Genomic DNA, 19,582 nt, shown 5'->3' with positions numbered 1-19,582 from the left:
TTCCAGTTTTAATTTGGTATAAAATAAATAACCTAGATAACCGTCGCCTACGTCGTCGTCGTCTGCCGTGAAGCAGTAATGTGTAAGCATTGCTGTGTTTCGGTCTGAAGGGCGCCGTAGCTAGTGAAATTACTGGGCAAATGAGACTTAACACCCTATGTCTCAAGGAGACGAGTGCAATTGTAGTGCCGCTCAGAATTTTTGGGTTTTTCATGAATCCTGAGCGGCACTGCGTATCAATTACCATCAGCTGAACGTCCTACTCGTCTCGTCCCTTATTTTCATAAAAAAAATATCTTAAACCATCCGGATAGTTTCAATAGTAAAGCCTAAAATCACGATCTGATTTGGTACGGCCGGATCATCGGACAATCCAACGGGCATGGCTGGGTGCCTCGCACCAATTCGCCGTCGGAATCGGTACGGTCCCAACGGTAATAATAATAATTTTGTGGGATAAAGCATGCGACATACCATCGAATATGGTCTGCTACCGGACCGCGGTGGTGGCCTACCAAATCCGATCATGTATTTATAGCTTTATAAAGGTTCGAGCATGTCGAGACATGACAAGCCAAGTTCACGGCCACTCCACCTATTCATTCGATTAAACCGATAGGAATTTTTACGTAGCCTTGAGACAGGCTTTTTTACGTCCCGAAGTTCAACAACTAGTGCGTCATTACGTGATATATATATATATATTATATAGAAGAACTACATAATACAGAACCAAGTTTATTTATATAAACTATATCAGTGGCGAGAACGACGAATCCCGTATCGAATCTAGTTAATAAAAACAAAACCATATATGGCAGTAAGCGGAAGCCGTCGCGTCTGGCCTATAATATAAAGTCCAACTCCACAGACATGTGGATGTATTAAACGTATATATAGGTACCATTTGTACATAGGTACTAATACAAAAACCTCGGCAAAAAGATTAATAAGATAAACCATAATTAATTTTTATTCTATCATTGTCGTACAATAAAAAACTAGGCTTAAAATCAAAAAAAATCTGAAGAAAAACTCTGCCTACGCATTTATTAGGCTGAGTTTTCGTTCAGTTGTGTTCCGACCGCGCTTTGAATACAACGCCACGCAATGACGAAGTGTTCAGTGAAAAACTGTCCAAATAACAGCATATCCAAACTTAAAAAGGATGGAGTGTCTTATTTCAGGTAAGCGCCCCTTTAAATTAACAAAATTGTGTAACTGACCTGACATTTTTAATCATTTTGCTAAATAATTATGTTTCAATTGCTAAAACAAAACGTTCTTGCCTCGTGTTCGCGTCCAAGTTTCTAATAAGCGTATATAATAGACTTTCTCAATGTCAAGTTCGCGTTTTATCACCTCAGCTAACGGCCATTCCCAATAAAACTATCTACAGATGCAGATAAATTACTACCTTATACTGTCAACATCTGCAGCTTTCTCAATATACCCGATAAGTCATTATTGTCGCCTTATATTGAGACGCGTGAATAGCAATTTCCATACAAACTTCTATCGCTGGTAAGCTATACGTCGTCCCATTGATAGACAGCGTGTACGGATAAGGTGAGTTACCGTCCATAAGTTTATTGGGACAGAAAAGTCAACGATAGTTATGATTTTTATCTCAAGTAGGCCACAACCGGAGGTAGACTGAATATTGGGAGCGCCCGTTAGATGGTTCAGGCTTGAAAGTTCAGACGATTTTTACCTCAAGTAAGAGATAGACTGAATATTGGGAACGGCCGTAAGTTGTACGCAAGTAAAGTCTGAGCAAAGTCTAAGTAGGCTCTATAGATTTCATCCTGAGTCTATGGTAGATCTGACCCACTCATCGAAGACTTCGCATAAAATTTGAGCTAAATAGACACGTAGGCTGGCTAGCTAGAAAATACCTGTTTATTTTACGGCCGTTCCCAATATACAATCTACAGATAAAGATAAATTAATAATTTTACTGTCAGTAATTAGCTGTCAATAATCTGAAGCTTTATTTTTTTTTTATGGAATAGGAGGACAAACGAGCGTACGGGTCACCTGGTGTTAAGTGATCACCGCCGCTCACATTCTCTTGCAAAACCAGAGGAATCACAAGAGCGTTGCCGGCCTTTAAGGAAGGTGTACGCGCTTTTTTTGAAGGTACCCATGTCGTATCGTCCCGGAAACACCGCACAAGGAAGCTCATTCCACAGCTTTGTAGTACGAGGCAGAAAGCTTCTAGAAAACCGCACTGTGGAGGACCGCCACACATCCAGATGGTGGGGATCATATCCTAACTTGTGGCGTGTCGTGCGAAGGTGGAATTCGGCGGCAGGAATCAGGTTAAACAGCTCTTCGGAACACTCCCCGTGATAAATGCGGTAGAAGACACACAATGAAGCTGTCCCAATATACCCGTTAAGTCATTTTTATCACCAGTTGACTGTTGCAATTTCCATACAAACTTCTTTCCCTGGTAAGCTATACGTCGTCCCATTGACAGACAGCGTGTAAGGATAAGGTGAGTTACCGTCGATAAGTTTATTGGGACAGAAAAGTCAACGATAGTAACGATTTTTATCTCAAGTAGGCCACAACCGGAGATAGACTGAATATTTGGGATGCGCGTTAGATGGATCACTTCAGATATAATGACAGATTTGCTAAACTACCAATGATTGGTTGGATCTAATTCAAAATGGAAACACAATAATATGTTAAACAGCGACGTCGTTAGTGAAGACACTGATATCGTTACGGTTCTGGCAAATAAATGTGAATAAACAATACTCTTGATAAAATTGTAATTAAGTATGTACGGACGAAAAAAGATAATTAAAACAGCTTAACAGAAATTAGTAGGATGTAATGCGAACAGTTAATGTGGGGGAACCATCGCAAGTCATTAGCAATTAGAAATTTATTCAATGATGACGTTATTCAAAAGAATTGGTAAAAAACGTTTGTGTGGTAAAGGTTACTGTAACATAAATGACTTTCTTAATGATACCACAGATTGGGAATGGAGTGACCGCCCTCAGGCTATTAAATAATAAGTTTAATTGTACAATATTACTTTGTAAACATATTTATTCGATGAAAAAAAAAAAGCCCGCTGAGTTTGTTGCGCCCATTATTCTCAGGTCTGAGGCATTCATTTTGGAATGGGTGGTAGTTTTTTGAGTTTCAATAAGTGATGTCACATCCTATTTTGAATAAAAATATTTGAACTTGAATAAGTTCCAAACGAATACTGTGGAGACGAATCAATTCAATTTTAAAATGGCGAGCAGCTCTCGACTTTTTAGATTTTTTAGATTGCCTGAATAGTAAATAATCTAACAATGGCAATTATACCAGTGGGAGGCTCCATTACTGTGTTTCGGTTTGAAGGGCGCCGAAGCTAGTGAAATTACTGGACAAATGAGACTTAACATCTTATGTCTCAAGGTGACGAGCGCAATTGTAGTTCCGCTCAGAATTTTTGGGTTGGTAATGGGTAGGGCGTATCAATTACCATCAGCTGAAGGTCCTGCTCGTCTCGTCCCTTATTTTCATAGAAAAAAAAGAAGATAATTATACTAGAAATCGACCATTGCCACTAATTGGTTGCCGTGAATCAATGTGATAAATGATGTTGACGCGATAATTAGAGCAACACAAACAATACTAATTATGACTGTGCTGCGCCCAACAATAACTAATAATGAAACATCTGATTTGTGTAGTCGCACAAACGAGCCGAGCAAAATAAACTGGTGGTCTGATAAAAATCAGTATTCGCTCGTTAGGTATCAACTGGTGCTATTGAGAAATAATCGATATTTCACAACTTTTAGTGTAGTAAACGACATTGAGCGTTGAAATTTTATCCTTTTTGATTTTTTTCATGACAACAAGGGACGAGACGAACAGGACGTTCAGCTGATGGTAATTGATTCGCCCTGCTCATTACAATGCAGTACCGGTCAGGATTCTTGAAAAACCCAAATATTCTGAGCGGCACTTCAATTGCGCTCGTTACCTTGAGACATAAGATGTCAAGTCTCATTGGCCAGTAATTTATTTCTGCCTTGAAGCAGTAATGTACTTCACGGCAGAAATAGGCGCCGTTGTGGTACCCATAACCTAACCGGCATCCTGTGCAAAGCAGCCTCCCACTGGTAATTGAAGGTGGTAGTGGAATTCTAATATAATAAGTTCATTGGTTAATGTGATTTATCAGATTAGATTGGCTTAATTGGATCGCTTCCAGCTTTAGGCCTACGTCGTAGGCGTACTAAAAAGGCATAAAAGGCATTTATTTTCTCAAAATTGATTCCTTTAGAATTCTTTTTGATGTCATTTCTTATACTACTAGATACTACTACTGCTTCGGAAACAAATGGCGCTCTGAGAGAGAAGAAGCGGCGCAAGAAACTCTCCCAGCATTTATTTTTTTGCGCTCTTTTCAATAAAAATATACAATATTGTACAGTCGCTATAAAATAATCACAATCTAGTCCCAGGCTGTCCGATCATTTAGATATTCAGCAGTGGAGTAATAGGATTTACGACAGAGCCATTTTTTTATAAAACATTTAAATTTATTTATAGATAATGCCTGAACAGTGGCTGGGACTTTATTGTAGAAGTGTATACATTTACCCTTAAAGCTATTATGTATCTTATGAAGCCTACTAGAATTAGTTACAAGCAATCCCTTATTTCTAGTGTTATAATAATGAAAATCACTATTAAGAGCAAAAAGGTGACGATTTTTGTGAACATATATTAAATTTTCATAAATGTACTGACAATAAACAGTCATAATATTTATTTCTTTAAATTTTTCATTGAGAGACTGTCTATAACCAAGCTGATATATAGCACGAACAGCTCTCTTTTGCAGTGCAAACACTATATCAATGTCAGCAGCATGACCCCATAGTAATATACCGTACGTCATGATGCTGTGAAAATAACTAAAGTACACTAATCTAGCGGTCGCAACATTCGTGTACTCTCTAATCTTTCTAACTGCATATGCCGCAGAGCTGAGTCTATCTGCTAGATGGGTAATATGTGGACCCCACTGAAGCTTTTTATCTAACGTGATACCCAAGAAGACCGTAGTGTCCACAAGTTCCAATCTCTGGTCGTTTATAAGTACGTTGGTTTGTACCCCCGCTGTGTTTGGTATAATGAACCGTAAACACTTTGTTTTTTTACTGTTTAAGTGCAGATTATTCGTGTCAAACCAACGCACTATCTTTGAGAGTGCATTGCTTATCTCGTCATCAATATCCGCACGTCGCTTCACTTTAAAAATAAGTGAAGTATCTTCAGCAAACAATACAATCTCATGGCTATCATCTAACACAAACGGTAGATCGTTCATATATATAAGAAACAAGAAAGGACCGAGAATAGAACCCTGTGGAACACCTATTTCCACAGGTTTACCCGAAGACCGTTTGCCATTTACATCGACTATCTGAACTCTTTCGCTTAAATATGATTTTAACAGATTACTATGAATCTGAACAACTCCTCCGAACAATCCCCGTGATATAATATGCGGTAGAAGATGCAGAGAGACACATATCTCTATTCGAGAATTCGAATTTCGAGAATCAAGGAAGTGAAACAACATTACTAGTTAAAAATGTATTTATTGCTTTTCGAAGTATTTTCCACGAAATTTGACACATTTTTCCATACGATGGAACCAATCATTGAAGCAACCATTCCATTCGGAAGTTGGGGTCTCCAAAATGGCCGTTTTGTAGGCGTCCACAGCTTCTTCAGGTGATGAAAATCTCTGACCACGCAATTTATTCTTTATTTCAGGGAAAGTATAGAAATCATTAGGGCTTAGGTCAAGGCTGTACGGCGGATGGTCAAATAATTCTATGTTTTCTTGCTCTAAAAACTCTTTTGGAGTCAATTGGAACGAGTTGCCATTACGAGTCAGACAGTACTGTAACATTTGCGCCTTATCGACATACTACATAGTTTAAGGCGGTGACTTGAAGTAAAATTTGAGCTTTTCCTCCACGTAGGTTTTATTTGTTACATACGCCAAGTATGCCGAATACAAGTCTTTAACACTAAGGGCAGTGTTCTCATATCGATGGGATGAGACACTGGGATAATTTATAGCAATATAGGGTTCAACTGGACAGTATTTCAATTGTCATGCCTACTGAGCTAGAGATCGCGAATCCCGGTAGGTGCAACCATTAATATGATAAATATGAATGTTTGCATCCGAGACATGGATGTTTATTTGTATATATCTTATCTTTAAACGAGCAATTCTTGTATATAAATAAATATATAATCTGAATCTCGGAAATGGCTCCAACGATTTTAATGAAATTAAGTATGCAGGTAGTTTCGGGGGCGAGAAATGGATCTAGCTAGGTTTCAATTTTAAAAAATGTAGTTTTATCCGTATTTTAATGAGAAACTGCTACAATAACATTAGAATACAAAGGTAAATTTCGCCACTATATACAAGACTTTAATAGCTCAGACATTGGGAGATCCGGAAAGCAGAAGAACCCGGTTCAAATCCAGATCTCCTATTAGTTTTTTTTGTTCAAGTTTTGTACATTCTTAAAAATCCGAGCAAGGCTCGGTCGTCCAGGTACTGTATGTTTAAATAAGTATATTGTATTAAATATATCGTTGACTTGCACCCATAGTACAGGCTATGCCTAGTTTGGGGCAATATAATTTGTGTAAGAGTGTGTAAATATTATTATTATTTATACTAGCTGATCCAGCAAACGTTGTTTTGCCGATATTAAAATCGCGATACAAAAGTAACTGTTGATCGTAGATCGGTGAAAATTTGAAGTTATATGTATTTTTTAATACTGACTCATAATGAAATTTAAAAAAAATGTAAAAAAAATAAAATTTTCTGTGGACCATCTTAACATTTAGGGGGATGAAAAATAGATGTTGTCCGATTCTCAGACCTACCCAATATGCACTCAAAATTTCATGAGAATCGGTCAAACCGTTTCGAAGGAGTTTAACTACAAACACCGCGACATGATATTTTTATATATTAGATTTAGCCGGCCTCTTTTGGAGACTGCATAGTAGACAGTTAATCGGGTGGAAATCTGTTGAAACACAGTATTACCATCAAGTTATATCAAAGCCAGGTCTACAAAAGGGGCACCAGCTCACCACAGTAAATAATAATGATATCGCGTGGCCGGTGGCGTCGAGTGGCAATTGCTGCAAAGGTCGCGCGGTTCCCATCCCGACCGGTCGTCATTGATACTATCGAGTAGCGTCAACATTACGTATCTGTATTCAAATACTTGATAATTGTGCATTGGGATATCGATATTTTATGAGTGCATTAATTAACCATTATAAGTTTAAGAGACATAAAGATTTCAGATTTGATACAAATACATACCTAGTTACACACACACACACTCGCCTATTTCCCGTCTGTGTAGGCAGAGACAACAGAATGCCACTTGCTTCTATCCTTACTAACCTCACGCGCTTCTTCTACATTCATTACTCTTATCATACATGCTCTCCGGTTCCGAGTGCTTCGGACCTTTCCTTTTTTCAAGACGTCCCCAATTTGGTCGACGAATATCCTACGAGGTCTCCCGCTACCGACTTGCCGCCACACACTTGCCTTACATATTCGATTTGTCATTCTTTCTTCACTCATTCGCTCCACATGTCCAAACCAATTCAGTATTCCTTTCTCAATTCTAGTCGCGATTTCTTCTACTTACTACCTACTTACCAGTTTAAGTCAAACTTAACGTTACTTTAACATAGACCGCGGAATATGTTGCACCATCGTATTCCTTGGCATAGTTAAAGTTAAAAAGTGAAATATTGAATATGTATTCGAAACATTTGACAGGTCGCTATTTAACATTTACCCCCTTATTCATATTGGACCGCTAACTTTAAACAGCCGCTAAGGAGTGTTTTTTCTCATTCTGACTTAGGTCAATAGAAAAAGACAGAGTGCGAATTAGCAATGCTTTAAGTTAGCAGACTATTATGAATAAGGTGGTTAAAATTAAAAGTTATGATGTCATCTAAAAATTTACAAATGGTGCAACAATTTTTTTTCTAAACCGATACTTGAGTATGTTTGTTATTGCTCAAAGTGACGAGCGAAATTGCGGTGCTCGTCTGAATTAGAATTTTGAGTTTTCCAAGGATTTTGAGCGACACTGCAATGTAATGGGCGGGAAGTATCACTTACTATCAGATAAATGTTGCTCGTATCGCTACTTTTTTCATAAGCATAAACTTAATGATATGCCCCGCATAAAGGCTGTACATATTGAACATTGGTTCCAAAACAGATAGCTGTTGTGGTTTCGTAAGACAATTTATCCAAACCGAAAGTTATCACGAACTCTTAATGCGAGAAGAAAGTCCATCATCACTAATGCGTATGAAGATGTTTGCTTTAATGAAAAATGAAGCCGGCGTAGAAAGTGACAGTGATTTTTGGTTGCGCAAGAGTCGAATCAACGCGGGTCGATGACCGGCGAAAGTGTGGTCGCTAAACAATCGCCGTTTAATTATAATTAGCTCCCATTGACATACAATCATACGTTGACACTAAGACACATTTCGGTTACGCAACAGAATTACGTCGCTTGTACGAATTTAACATCGATTGATGGATCGATCTATTATTAGTAGATCTATATATTTTTGCCTTATGTGACTGTCTACAGGTTGCATAAGTCTAGGTAACATCTAACAGTCTTTCTCTACTGGTTTGGTGGTACTCTTCGTGTTTGGTGCTACGGATGTAAGTGAATGTTGACAAATTAATTCAATAGGTCACCCTTATAAAATGTTAACAGGTAGGTAATATGTTTTGTTTCTCTTGATTCCGCATATTTCCTACACGTAAGTCATTTACTCGGCCCATAAATCCTAAAATAACTTCTCTTTTATAAATAATTTAACTGTCTATACTTATCCAATTGTGATAAGTATATTCTAATCGAATCTATACATTTAATACGCAATATCTTAATATATATAAATTACGTGACACGTTGTTTGTCCGCGATGGACTCCTAAACTAATCAACGGATTTTAAAGGGGATTACTTCATGGAGTGCAGTTTAGTCCAACTTGAGAGTAAGCTAGTTTTTATTTCGATTTGGGACCGATAGTTACCTTTATTTTCAATATTTGTTTTGTATGGACATATTTTCTTTAAGAGAATTTCGTGACGCACGGTTTGACAGTTCCACTGTGAAACAATTTCATTATAACAACAGGTAGCATTTTTTACGAAATAATTCTTGATGTTTTGAAATATTATTGGCAAATTCCAGTAAAACAGTATTTTTTTTTATTATCTACAGAACAACGTTTGTGAGGTCAACTAGTAATATATAAGTCATATAATTTCAATGTCAATACTGTCTATGGTCGAGAACTTATAGTCGGGAGCTTGTATATAATGAGGAACTTGTAGATATCCAGCAACTGTTTAGTTAGTCCCAGTTGTTGTGATTTCAGTATATATAGTAGTAATAAAAAAGTGGTCAAGCACTAGTCTGACACTAAGGTTCCATAACCCATAACCATTGACATTCTCGGCAAACTTTGTATTTCATTAGTTGTCAGATTTCTATCAGTAGCTCAATCGACTTGAAGTAAATAGAGTAGTTACCTACTACTTTCTATAAATTATTTTATAATTGTGTAGTTTATATTCAAAATGGGAGGAAAGTTGCAGGCAAACAAATAATCTTAATGTATACAAGTATTTTTTTACAAGAAGCTGATGCATTCAAGAATGAAAAAAATTGTAATTTCAAAAAGGCCAAAAACATATTGTGTTTTAGTCGGAAGTCATCATCAAAAAGAGTAAAAGAAAATATGATTGACACTTTAAAAAATTACTTTGAGGTCTTTAATAGTGAAGTTGGTGGAGGATGTCTGAATATTGGTTGTATATTACTAAATAAAAAGCATGTTATTCACCTGAAAGGGGTGGATACACTCTCTCACCAACAACCTACACAGAACCCGATGGACAAATGTCTCAGGCTGTAGACAGTCGAAAGAGGCAATTCCTGCACTATCGCCCAAACTGACACGTCAACTTATTAGCCTAAACAGACACGACATCCAAATTATGGTCGGCACCCTAACGGGTCACACATCACTGAACAAGCACCTATTTACAATCGGCGTTACGGAGTCCTAGACTTCAGTTAGACAGTCCTGAGTGCAGGGGCTGTCTAACTGAAGATGAAACGGTCACTCATGTAATCCTGGAATGTGCTGGGGTGGCCAACCAACGGGGAGGATATCCTCATCTATATACATATGGACAAGGGCTGTCCTAAAGAGTCATGGACAGTAAAATTTGCAGAAATAAATATTTAAATTGTTGCCTCTCAATTTATTCAAGATAATGTTCTGTATGTACAGTGTACATAGGCTCATTTATGAATTTTCTATAATCTGCCATAACATTACTGTTCCCACGAGGAACAAACTTTTTATGCCTACTACTAGGCTAAGTTGAGTAAGTATGTGTGGGCAAAAAAGTAAAGAATTCTTAAAAGGCTTTTAACAATTCTTGCCGTATAAATATGGCAAAGGTTGCTATAACATAAATGACTTTCTTAATAATCACAAATCCCGAATGGAGTGACTGCCGTCAGGCTATTTTAGATATAATTTGAACCGTATCACCTGTTTCTTGCACCCATTTTGTCTTTATTTCCAAATAGGTATTCGTTTTTTTACTTTTAATAAGGGATTTCATATCCTATATTGAATAAAAATATTTGAATTACGACTTTTTTGAATTTGGTCTTCAAATTGAGCAAAGATGTAGTAGTCTTAAAATTAATAATAATGGCAATGAAAGTAACAATAATTAAAGAAATTATATTGGAAACAATATAAAAGCTGTTTATTATACAAATATACATGGTCAGTTGATTTTGAAGTATAGCAATATTTAGAATTATAAGGATTTAATATTTACTAAAACTCTCCAATGAGCAATTTCTGTATTTAATGTAATTAAACCCAAAATCGCAATCCGAGTTAAATATTTAAATACATTTCCTGCTTTTAGCATTTCAATAAACAATCTATACCTTCAATACTATAATATATAGATTTTAATTAATGAGATTTATTAAGATTCGCATATTGCATAGCAAATTCAGGATCTGAGCTTATAAGGGTGACATATTTTTTAAGAGAATAATGGATGAGTTATAAATTTATAATAAATGTTACACCCTGCCGATTACAACATGGTATCACAATATATAATTATATATATTTTTTTTATGTAAAGGTAGATAATTGTTTCACATAATCACTACATATTATAAAATAATGTTGTCTGCCATGTCTGCCTGTCTGTTCGCTATAAACTCAGATACTAATGCAACAATTTTGCATGCTGTTTCAACCAATGGATAGTGTGGTTCTCAAGGAAGGTTGGAGTTATATAATTTGTAAAGTTTTTGTAAACATTATTATTAGAATATTTGTTTGAGGTGTCAAAAAAAAAAATAAGACGTCTAGGATCTTTCAACGAAAAACACTGTCTAATCTCTCTGAGATATATAACAATATAATGTATCGTGGAATTGTGTACCTTATATAGGTCTACAGAAAAGTTAATTTAACTAATTAAAAAAAAAATTGGCAATTTTAAAGCTGTAATTTTAAAGTATATTTTTACACAAATACAATATTAATCATTATCATGTCATTACTACGTAATATTATAAAATCATTCAGAAATACATTATTTTTTTCATTTATAACTCATTTACTTTGATTATACATTTCCGATGGGTTCAGACCACATTATTCTTGGATACTTACTTCATTCTTTTTCTATAGACCGAACAGTGTCTGTCCGCTTAGCTAGTATTACATATATTTTAATGAGTGTGTGTTGTCCAAAGTATAATTTTTTAACTATGAGTATTATCGCTCCATTTAAAGTTAAAATGTGCCAAGTACAATTTCTTAAGCTTAAACTTTATATACTGTTTCATTAAATAAAATTATATGAAATGGCACTCTTCACTTTGAGATACATGATGTAAAGTGTAGTGTGTAGTAATTTCAAGAGCTATGGAGACCTAAATCGTTAAAGGCTTGCACATTACAACTTCATTGCAGAAAAGGGTGCAGTTATAGTACCCATCTAGCCACAACAATTGCAAAGAAGCCACTTGACAGATGACAATATTTCTAGTAGGCTTCGTAAGATACATAATAGCTTTAAGGGTAAATGTATACACTTCTATAATAAAGTCCCAGCCACTGTTCAGGCATTATCTATAAATAAATTTAAATGTTTTATAAAAAAATGGCTCTGTCGTAAATCCTATTACTCCACTGCAGTATATCTAAATGATCGGACAGCCTGAGACTAGATTGTGATTATTCTATAGCGATAGATATGACTGTACAATATTGTATATTTTTATTGAAAAGAGAAAAAGAAAAATTTAAGAGTTTCTTGCGACACTTCTCTCCCAGAGCGCAAGTTGTTTCCGAAGCGATAGTAGTTATTAGAAATGACATCAAAAATAATTCTAAAGGAATCAATTTTGAGAAAATAAATGCCTTTTATGCCTTTTCTTAAGTTTGATTGGATTTTGTTGTTGATAAGAATAACTACTCAAACGTCCGGGCAACTAGAGCGGCTTTTTTCTTTAGACAGTCAAACGTCCAGGCAACCAGAGTGGCCCAGTCGACTTGCGTATTTATTTTGTGTTATAATCTGTAGTATGAATGAATTAGCTTGTCAAATACGATTTTTAAGACTCTATGGTAAGTAATGGTAATAGGCTTATCTTTAAATATCAAGTATCCGAGCAAAAATTAAAAGAAATAATTAATTGAAAATCGGTTTGCGGGGGGAATTGTCATTTGTTTATTTTTGTAGTGTCAAGTGTTTTGTTATTGTTTTGTTTATCATGTAAGTGTAATATTTTAATTACGTATTATATTTGTTTTATATATGAAATTAATCCTCATGATATCTAGTTTCCGATTTTATCTACAAATTACATATAAAATTCTGCTGACGACATTAAATCGACAAGTTATAACAGTATGATCGATACTACTTTATCGATTTGGTTTAAATATCAAATCTTTATTGTAATCCAATAAATTAACACTAAATCATTGCTTGTAATAGGGACAAAATATCATAAATATAATGTTTATAATATTCAACAATCTGGATGTATTGAGACAACCAAGTATTTTACGTTTTACTTGTGCATTCCGCAGATAAATTGTAGGTATATACTAAGAATGGGTGCTTTATTTTAGTTTAATGCAACAATCCCGTAAGTCGAAGTAATGACATATTAATATCAAAAAATAGGTTATATAGTCTATTTCAATAATAATCAAGTTTTATTAATGTGTGCGCTAATATTTTACATAAAAACTTAATATAATGAAAATGTTATCACATTTCTACCTATAATCTCGAGCTTTAACCTTTTATTTATATATAACTTGGGTTCAAAAACATAATTTATGATTTTACACGTTGATTTTCTATACTTTTAACTACGTGAATGTATTTTTTATATAGCCATAGGTAGAGTCGTTATGTAATTATATCGCTTTTAATAATGATGAATCTCGCGCTCGCTGTCGGATAATCTTAATCGCGTCATCGGACGTTTCGCTACCTGCCAGCTGTCATTAATCGGACGTTGCAATAGATAAAGAAGAAGAGAAAGATTTTTGTGGATAAATTGCATTATACACAGTACAATTTTTCAGTCAAAACATTTCATAATTTGTAGTACAACAGGTTACCAAGTATTTAACTTAAATTTATAGAGTTTACCAATCCCTTCCAAGGACCTAAAGACATACAGGACTCCTGCCAGCCTATAAACCCTAACCAAGTAGAGATGTGTTCTTTTCAAAATTACTGTAAGATTTAAGTAAAGTTGACAGACTTTAATGGCTTGTGACATGCAGTAGAGTAGAAAGTATTATATTTGTATACTGTTAGATTGGTAGAGATTGTGGTTTGAATTAAATATATTTGGTTCATTATTTGTATTATTATTTCAAATATTTAAACTATAAAAAGTTTTAGTACACTTTAATGTTACTTCTATCAAGATAAGAAAATACCAAAATACATTGATGCTGATAATTTTTTATAGCACAAATAATATTAGGAAGTGTAGTCCTTTCCTATCTACAGGACTTCCACACACTAACCTAATGAATTAAAATACAATTACTAACTCAAAAGGTATGTGTGCCAAGCAACTTTTCAGAAAGTGTTAAAATAACTCTTATTGATATATACTTAATTAAATTTATCAGAACGAAGTACGAATGGAGTAAATATTGAAATCAAAATTTACCTCTTCTCGGCGTTTGAGCCAACGGCCGCAGGGGCTTTCTTCTAGGATTTCGCTTTCATCTTCAGAATCTTCACCACTTTCTCTGGGAGATTTGCGCTCCTTGTCAATACTCCTGCCGTCCGACATAACACCGAATTCGTAAAGCACAAGCACAATTAAAATCACCGTTGCTTGAAAATCTCACAAACGTTTTCTTGTAGAAAACACTTGGAAATATTTTCAAAATACAGTAATTCTTGTAACCATAATCAAGGTTGCAAGAAGAGACGTCACTGTATCATACCAATCCATTATTTGTTTCACGACACAATATAACGATTCTCAGAATAATGGAGTCCACAGATTTCTCTACACAAAACAACAAAACGCAAGTTCTCCAGCGAACTTGCTCATGATAATTGAAGTAAATCGTACACCGGCGAAAACCTCGATGTATTCTATCCGACAATCGACATTCGTGATTCGAGTTTCGACAGAGCTACCAGCTAAACCATAAACATTTATTTTCTATAATTTTGCCACTGACAGTAACATATACAGATAATGAAGGCGCCTTAAGAGTTGATCTACAGAGAATAATCTAAGAATCTAAGTTTATTAATTTACATTTTAAATATTAGAAAGTACATGAATTCTCTTCTTTTGAATAATTAGAAATTCAATTGGAACTAACATGGTGTACGAAAAAAAAAGTGCTTAGGTGTTATGCTGCCATCTATACAGTAAACGAGGAAGTCCTTAGTTTTAGCAATGTTAATGCAACCTAAAATTGTTTTTTCGTTCCAACACGAAAAGTTTTTAAATTTGTACATAGATGGCGCTGATAAAGATATTTAAACATTATCATAATCTAACCTTAGAAATTAGAATCTAACATTTTTAATAGCTTATCCTTCTCTACTCTGTGATAATCTTTCGTAAAATTGATCTTACAAATAATGATCTTAAGCCTCACGGAGAAACATACAATAATTGTATATTAATAGGTCGGAAAAATGCTTTTGTTTCGTTGCTTGCATTTAACATTTATTTTCTATAAGAGTTTTATATAAGAGTATTTATATAAGAGTTGATCTACAGAGAATAATCTAAGAATCTAAGTTTATTAATTTACATTTTAAATATTAAAAAGTACATGAATCCTCTTCTTTTGAATAATTAGAAATTCAATTGGTATGTTAGTTACATATTTGTTACTTGGTGTACGAAAAAATATTTGTGTTTAGGTGTTATGCTGCCATCTATACAGTAAACGAGGAAGTGCTTAGTCTTAGCAATGTTAATGCAACCTAAAATTTTTTTTTTCATTCCAACACGAAACATTTTTAAATTTGTGCATAGATGGCGCTGATAAAGATATTTAAACATTATCATAAATAACCTGAATCTAACATTTTTAATATCTTATTCATCTCTACTCAGTGATAATCTTTCGTAAAATTGATCTTACAAAATAGAATGATCTTAAGCTTTACGGAGAAACATACAATAATTGTATATTAATAGGTCGGAAAAAATGCTGGAATTTTTTTGTTGCTTGCATTTAGTTATATGTACTTTTAGACTACGACTGGTATTTTATTTTGGTTAACTGGTTTAATAACCTATTTTAATTAATAAAGAAGCATACAAAATAGAATATTTTATAGATTTTTTATTTTAGTTGTTTTAGGTAATTTGGGGTCCAAAATTGGATGCGGTAGCAGTGCTGCGATCTCGTTTTATAATAATTTATTTTGTATAAGGCCCGAACGTGTACGTGTACAATGTGCACGAACATACAGCGAACGAAATTCAGAGAAAGGTCTCACCTCTTTTTCTAATCTCTCCTCGTCACAAATACCTATTTCTCTTTCGTTCCTTCTCTCGACGTCGTTTGTTACATCTGCATTCGGCCTTAATGCAGCACTCATGCCTCCGATTCTAAGACTTTAGTCCAAACTAAAAAGTTGGGTATTTGTTTTATGTAACTAGCTTTTTTGCTTAAGTCATTATGATTTACGTGTAGTCGACCTAAAATTAATATGATTGAAAGAAACAGGATACACAAAAACGAGTAAATATGTCTTGGATAAAAGAGAAATTCAGAAACTTTGCATGAAAATTTTTATTAACTTTACGAACTTAAAAGAAAACAAAACGTAGACAGTAATGTCGGCTATTGCCTCTAATGGTGCGTACAGATTGGTGAAATGTATCATTGAATGAAAGAATTCGCTGTACTGCAATGTATCATTAGAGGTAATACACTTTGTAACAATTTTTCATAGTTTGGACATCTTGTGCGCGCAAAGCGAGCACTTGCACGCCGCGCTCGGAGCGATCCGGGATTTGTTGGTTTTTCGAATGAACACAAAGGGGCGAGTCCGCGGCTGAATGGCGTCGTAGCGAATTTCGTAGTGAATTCGCGGTATGAGCGCGCTATGAGTCCATGGTTGCAGCGAACATTGAATGAAAGGTACAATGATACATTTCATGTTACGTTTCATCAGTCTGTACGCACCTTTATTGCTAGAATTACTGCTTGAATGCGATGAGGCATGCTCTGAATGGTCTTTTTAAAGTGAATTTGAAACATCTGCCCCAAGCACAGCCAGTACAGCAAACGTCGTCTTGAGAGTAGTATTCCTAACCTCTTCTTCGTCTCCATCCATTTCACTCCGGTGCGGTGTGGCGCATATAGGGATCTTCTGCAGGTTTTTCGGATATTTGATTCGACGACCGTTTAATACTAAGGCCTCTAAGTCTTTTACCCTTTATTTTCCCCGTCACCATCAAACGCTCAGGGTTGTTTGCTCTCTCATGTACTATACCTAAAGTCGCACCAGGCACATTAAGGAGTAGCGCCACGTCGCGTTGGCTTGGTCACCTTGGTCTTCTAACAACACGTGCATCTTCAGGGGCAGTTATTGGTATTTCAATATTTTTTTGAAAACAAAAAGTAAAAAATTTACCTCTGCAAATGATTTTGCTGCGTAAAATGTAATTAGAACCTTAAGATTCAAATTAATTTTGGTATCAAGTTCACCTTTTTTGCAACAAAAATGGTCATAAAGGAATGAACGTTTAAATAGTACCTAGATTATTTGCCAAGGTAGCAAACCACTATTCAAATGTGCTTCACAAAATAAATGCTTCGCTTCTTCTCAAAATTGATTCCTTTAGAATTCTTTTTGATGTAATTTCTGATATACTAGAGACTATAAACAAATGGCGCTCTGAGAGGGAGGTAGCGGCGCAAGAAACTCTACCACCATCTTTTTTTTTGCGCTCTTTTTTAATCAATTATTCAATACTGTACATAAAACGGTCAAAGCGAGTGTGGGTCGGTCTCAAACACGACCGGTTCCGTTGGACAATTAATAAAAGCTTTGTGCATTTTAAATATTGTTCAAATTCAAATATTTTTATTCAAAATAGGATTTATAATCACTTATTGAACGTCAAAATCTACCACCCATTCAAAAGAGACTGCCTCAGACCTGAGAAGAATGGGCGCAAGAAACTCAGCGGGCTTTTTTTTTTATATAAAATATGGATTACAATGTAATATCGTACAATAAACATTTATAATTAAAGAGCCTGAGGGTGTTCGCTTTAATCCCAGTCCGTGGTGTCATTAAGAAAATCGTTTATGCTAACCTTTCCCACACAAACGTTTTTCAGCAATTCTTTTAAATTTCGTAACACATTTGTTTTGTACATTTTCTGGGATCATATTGTAGAAGCATATACATCGCCCAACAAAAGACTTACTAACTCGACCCAACCGAGTAGTAGGCATAACAAGTTTATGTTTGTTCCTCGTGTTAACATTATGAATGTCACAGTTTCTAGAAAATTCCTCAATGTGCTTATGAACATACAAAACATTATCAAAAATGTATTGAGAAGCAACAGTCAAAATGTTTATTTCTTTAAATTTTTCTCTTAATGATTCTTTAGGACCTAGGTATAAATCGAGCGAAAAGCCCTCTTCTGCAGCACAAAGATAGTATTAATATCGGCCGCACTGCCCCATAACAATATACCATAGGACATAATACTATAAAAATAACTAAAGTATACTAATCTCGCCGTATCTATGTCAGTTAACCGTCTGATTTTCTTAACCGCATATGCTGCAGAACTAAGCCTATTCGCCAATCCTTCAATATGTGGGCCCCACTGCAATTAAGTTGTAGTTTATTATTATTATTATTATTATTATTATTATTATTATTATTATTATTATTATTATTATTATTATTATTATTATTATTATTATTATTATTATTATTATTATTATTATTATTATTATTATTATTATTATTATTATTATTATTATTATTATTATTATTATTATTATTATTATTATTATTATTATTATTATTATTATTATTATTATTATTATTATTATTATTATTATTATTATTATTATTATTATTATTATTATTATTATTATTATTATTATTATTATTATTATTATTATTATTATTATTATTATTATTATTATTATTATTATTATTATTATTATTATTATTATTATTATTATTATTATTATTATTATTATTATTATTATTATTATTATTATTATTATTATTATTATTATTATTATTATTATTATTATTATTATTATTATTATTATTATTACTTTTTTTTGGTTCCAGATTCTAGCCACTTCATCCTTCAGTTCAGTATATTTGTTGATTTTTTCAGAAATTGTTTTTTGTAAGTTATGAGTGTTTGGAACAGCAATGTCTATCAGGTAGGTTATTTCATTTAATTTATCTTTGAGCGTTATATCTGGTCTATTGTAGTGAATGGTTCTGTCTGTAAGTATCGCGCGATCAAAATAACGTTTATATGTATCGTTTTCTAAAACTGTTTGTGGTTTATATTTGTAATAAGGTGTGTTTGTGTTTTGTATGAGTTTGTGTTTGAGTGCTAACTTTTGGTGAATGATATTGACTACTTGGTTATGTCTATGCGTGTAATCTGTTTGTGTGAGTGTTGTACATCCTCCGGTAATATGTTGGATGGTTTCTGGTTGAACGTGGCATTTGCGGCATTTATCGTTTGATATTGAGGGGTCTTTGATTATGAATTTTCTGTAGTTTTTGGTGTTGACAACTTGGTCCTGTATCGCTATTATAAATCCTTCGGTCTCTGGGAATAGGTTTCCTATTTTAAGCCATTTGTTT

At 34.3% G+C, this 19,582-nt stretch overlaps 1 protein-coding gene across 1 annotated transcript in view; it reads right to left on the bottom strand.

Annotated features, from left to right (window-relative positions):
• Positions 1 to 14,878, bottom strand: part of LOC126974938 (nuclear receptor-binding protein homolog) — an 83,085-nt gene extending 68,207 nt beyond the window's left edge. Inside the window, exon 1 of the mRNA XM_050822692.1 lies at positions 14,400 to 14,878. Coding sequence (XP_050678649.1) covers positions 14,400 to 14,525 — 126 coding nt within the window. The 5' untranslated portion in view covers positions 14,526 to 14,878. The remainder of the gene's footprint in view (positions 1 to 14,399) is intronic.
• Positions 14,879 to 19,582: the final 4,704 nt, after the last annotated feature.

Source organism: Leptidea sinapis, chromosome 34 (assembly GCF_905404315.1).
Source record: "Leptidea sinapis chromosome 34, ilLepSina1.1, whole genome shotgun sequence".
In the NCBI taxonomy this organism is placed as follows: domain Eukaryota; kingdom Metazoa; phylum Arthropoda; class Insecta; order Lepidoptera; family Pieridae; genus Leptidea; species Leptidea sinapis.
Note: the sequence above shows the minus strand (reverse complement) of the source record. Positions and strands in the feature narration are given on the sequence as shown.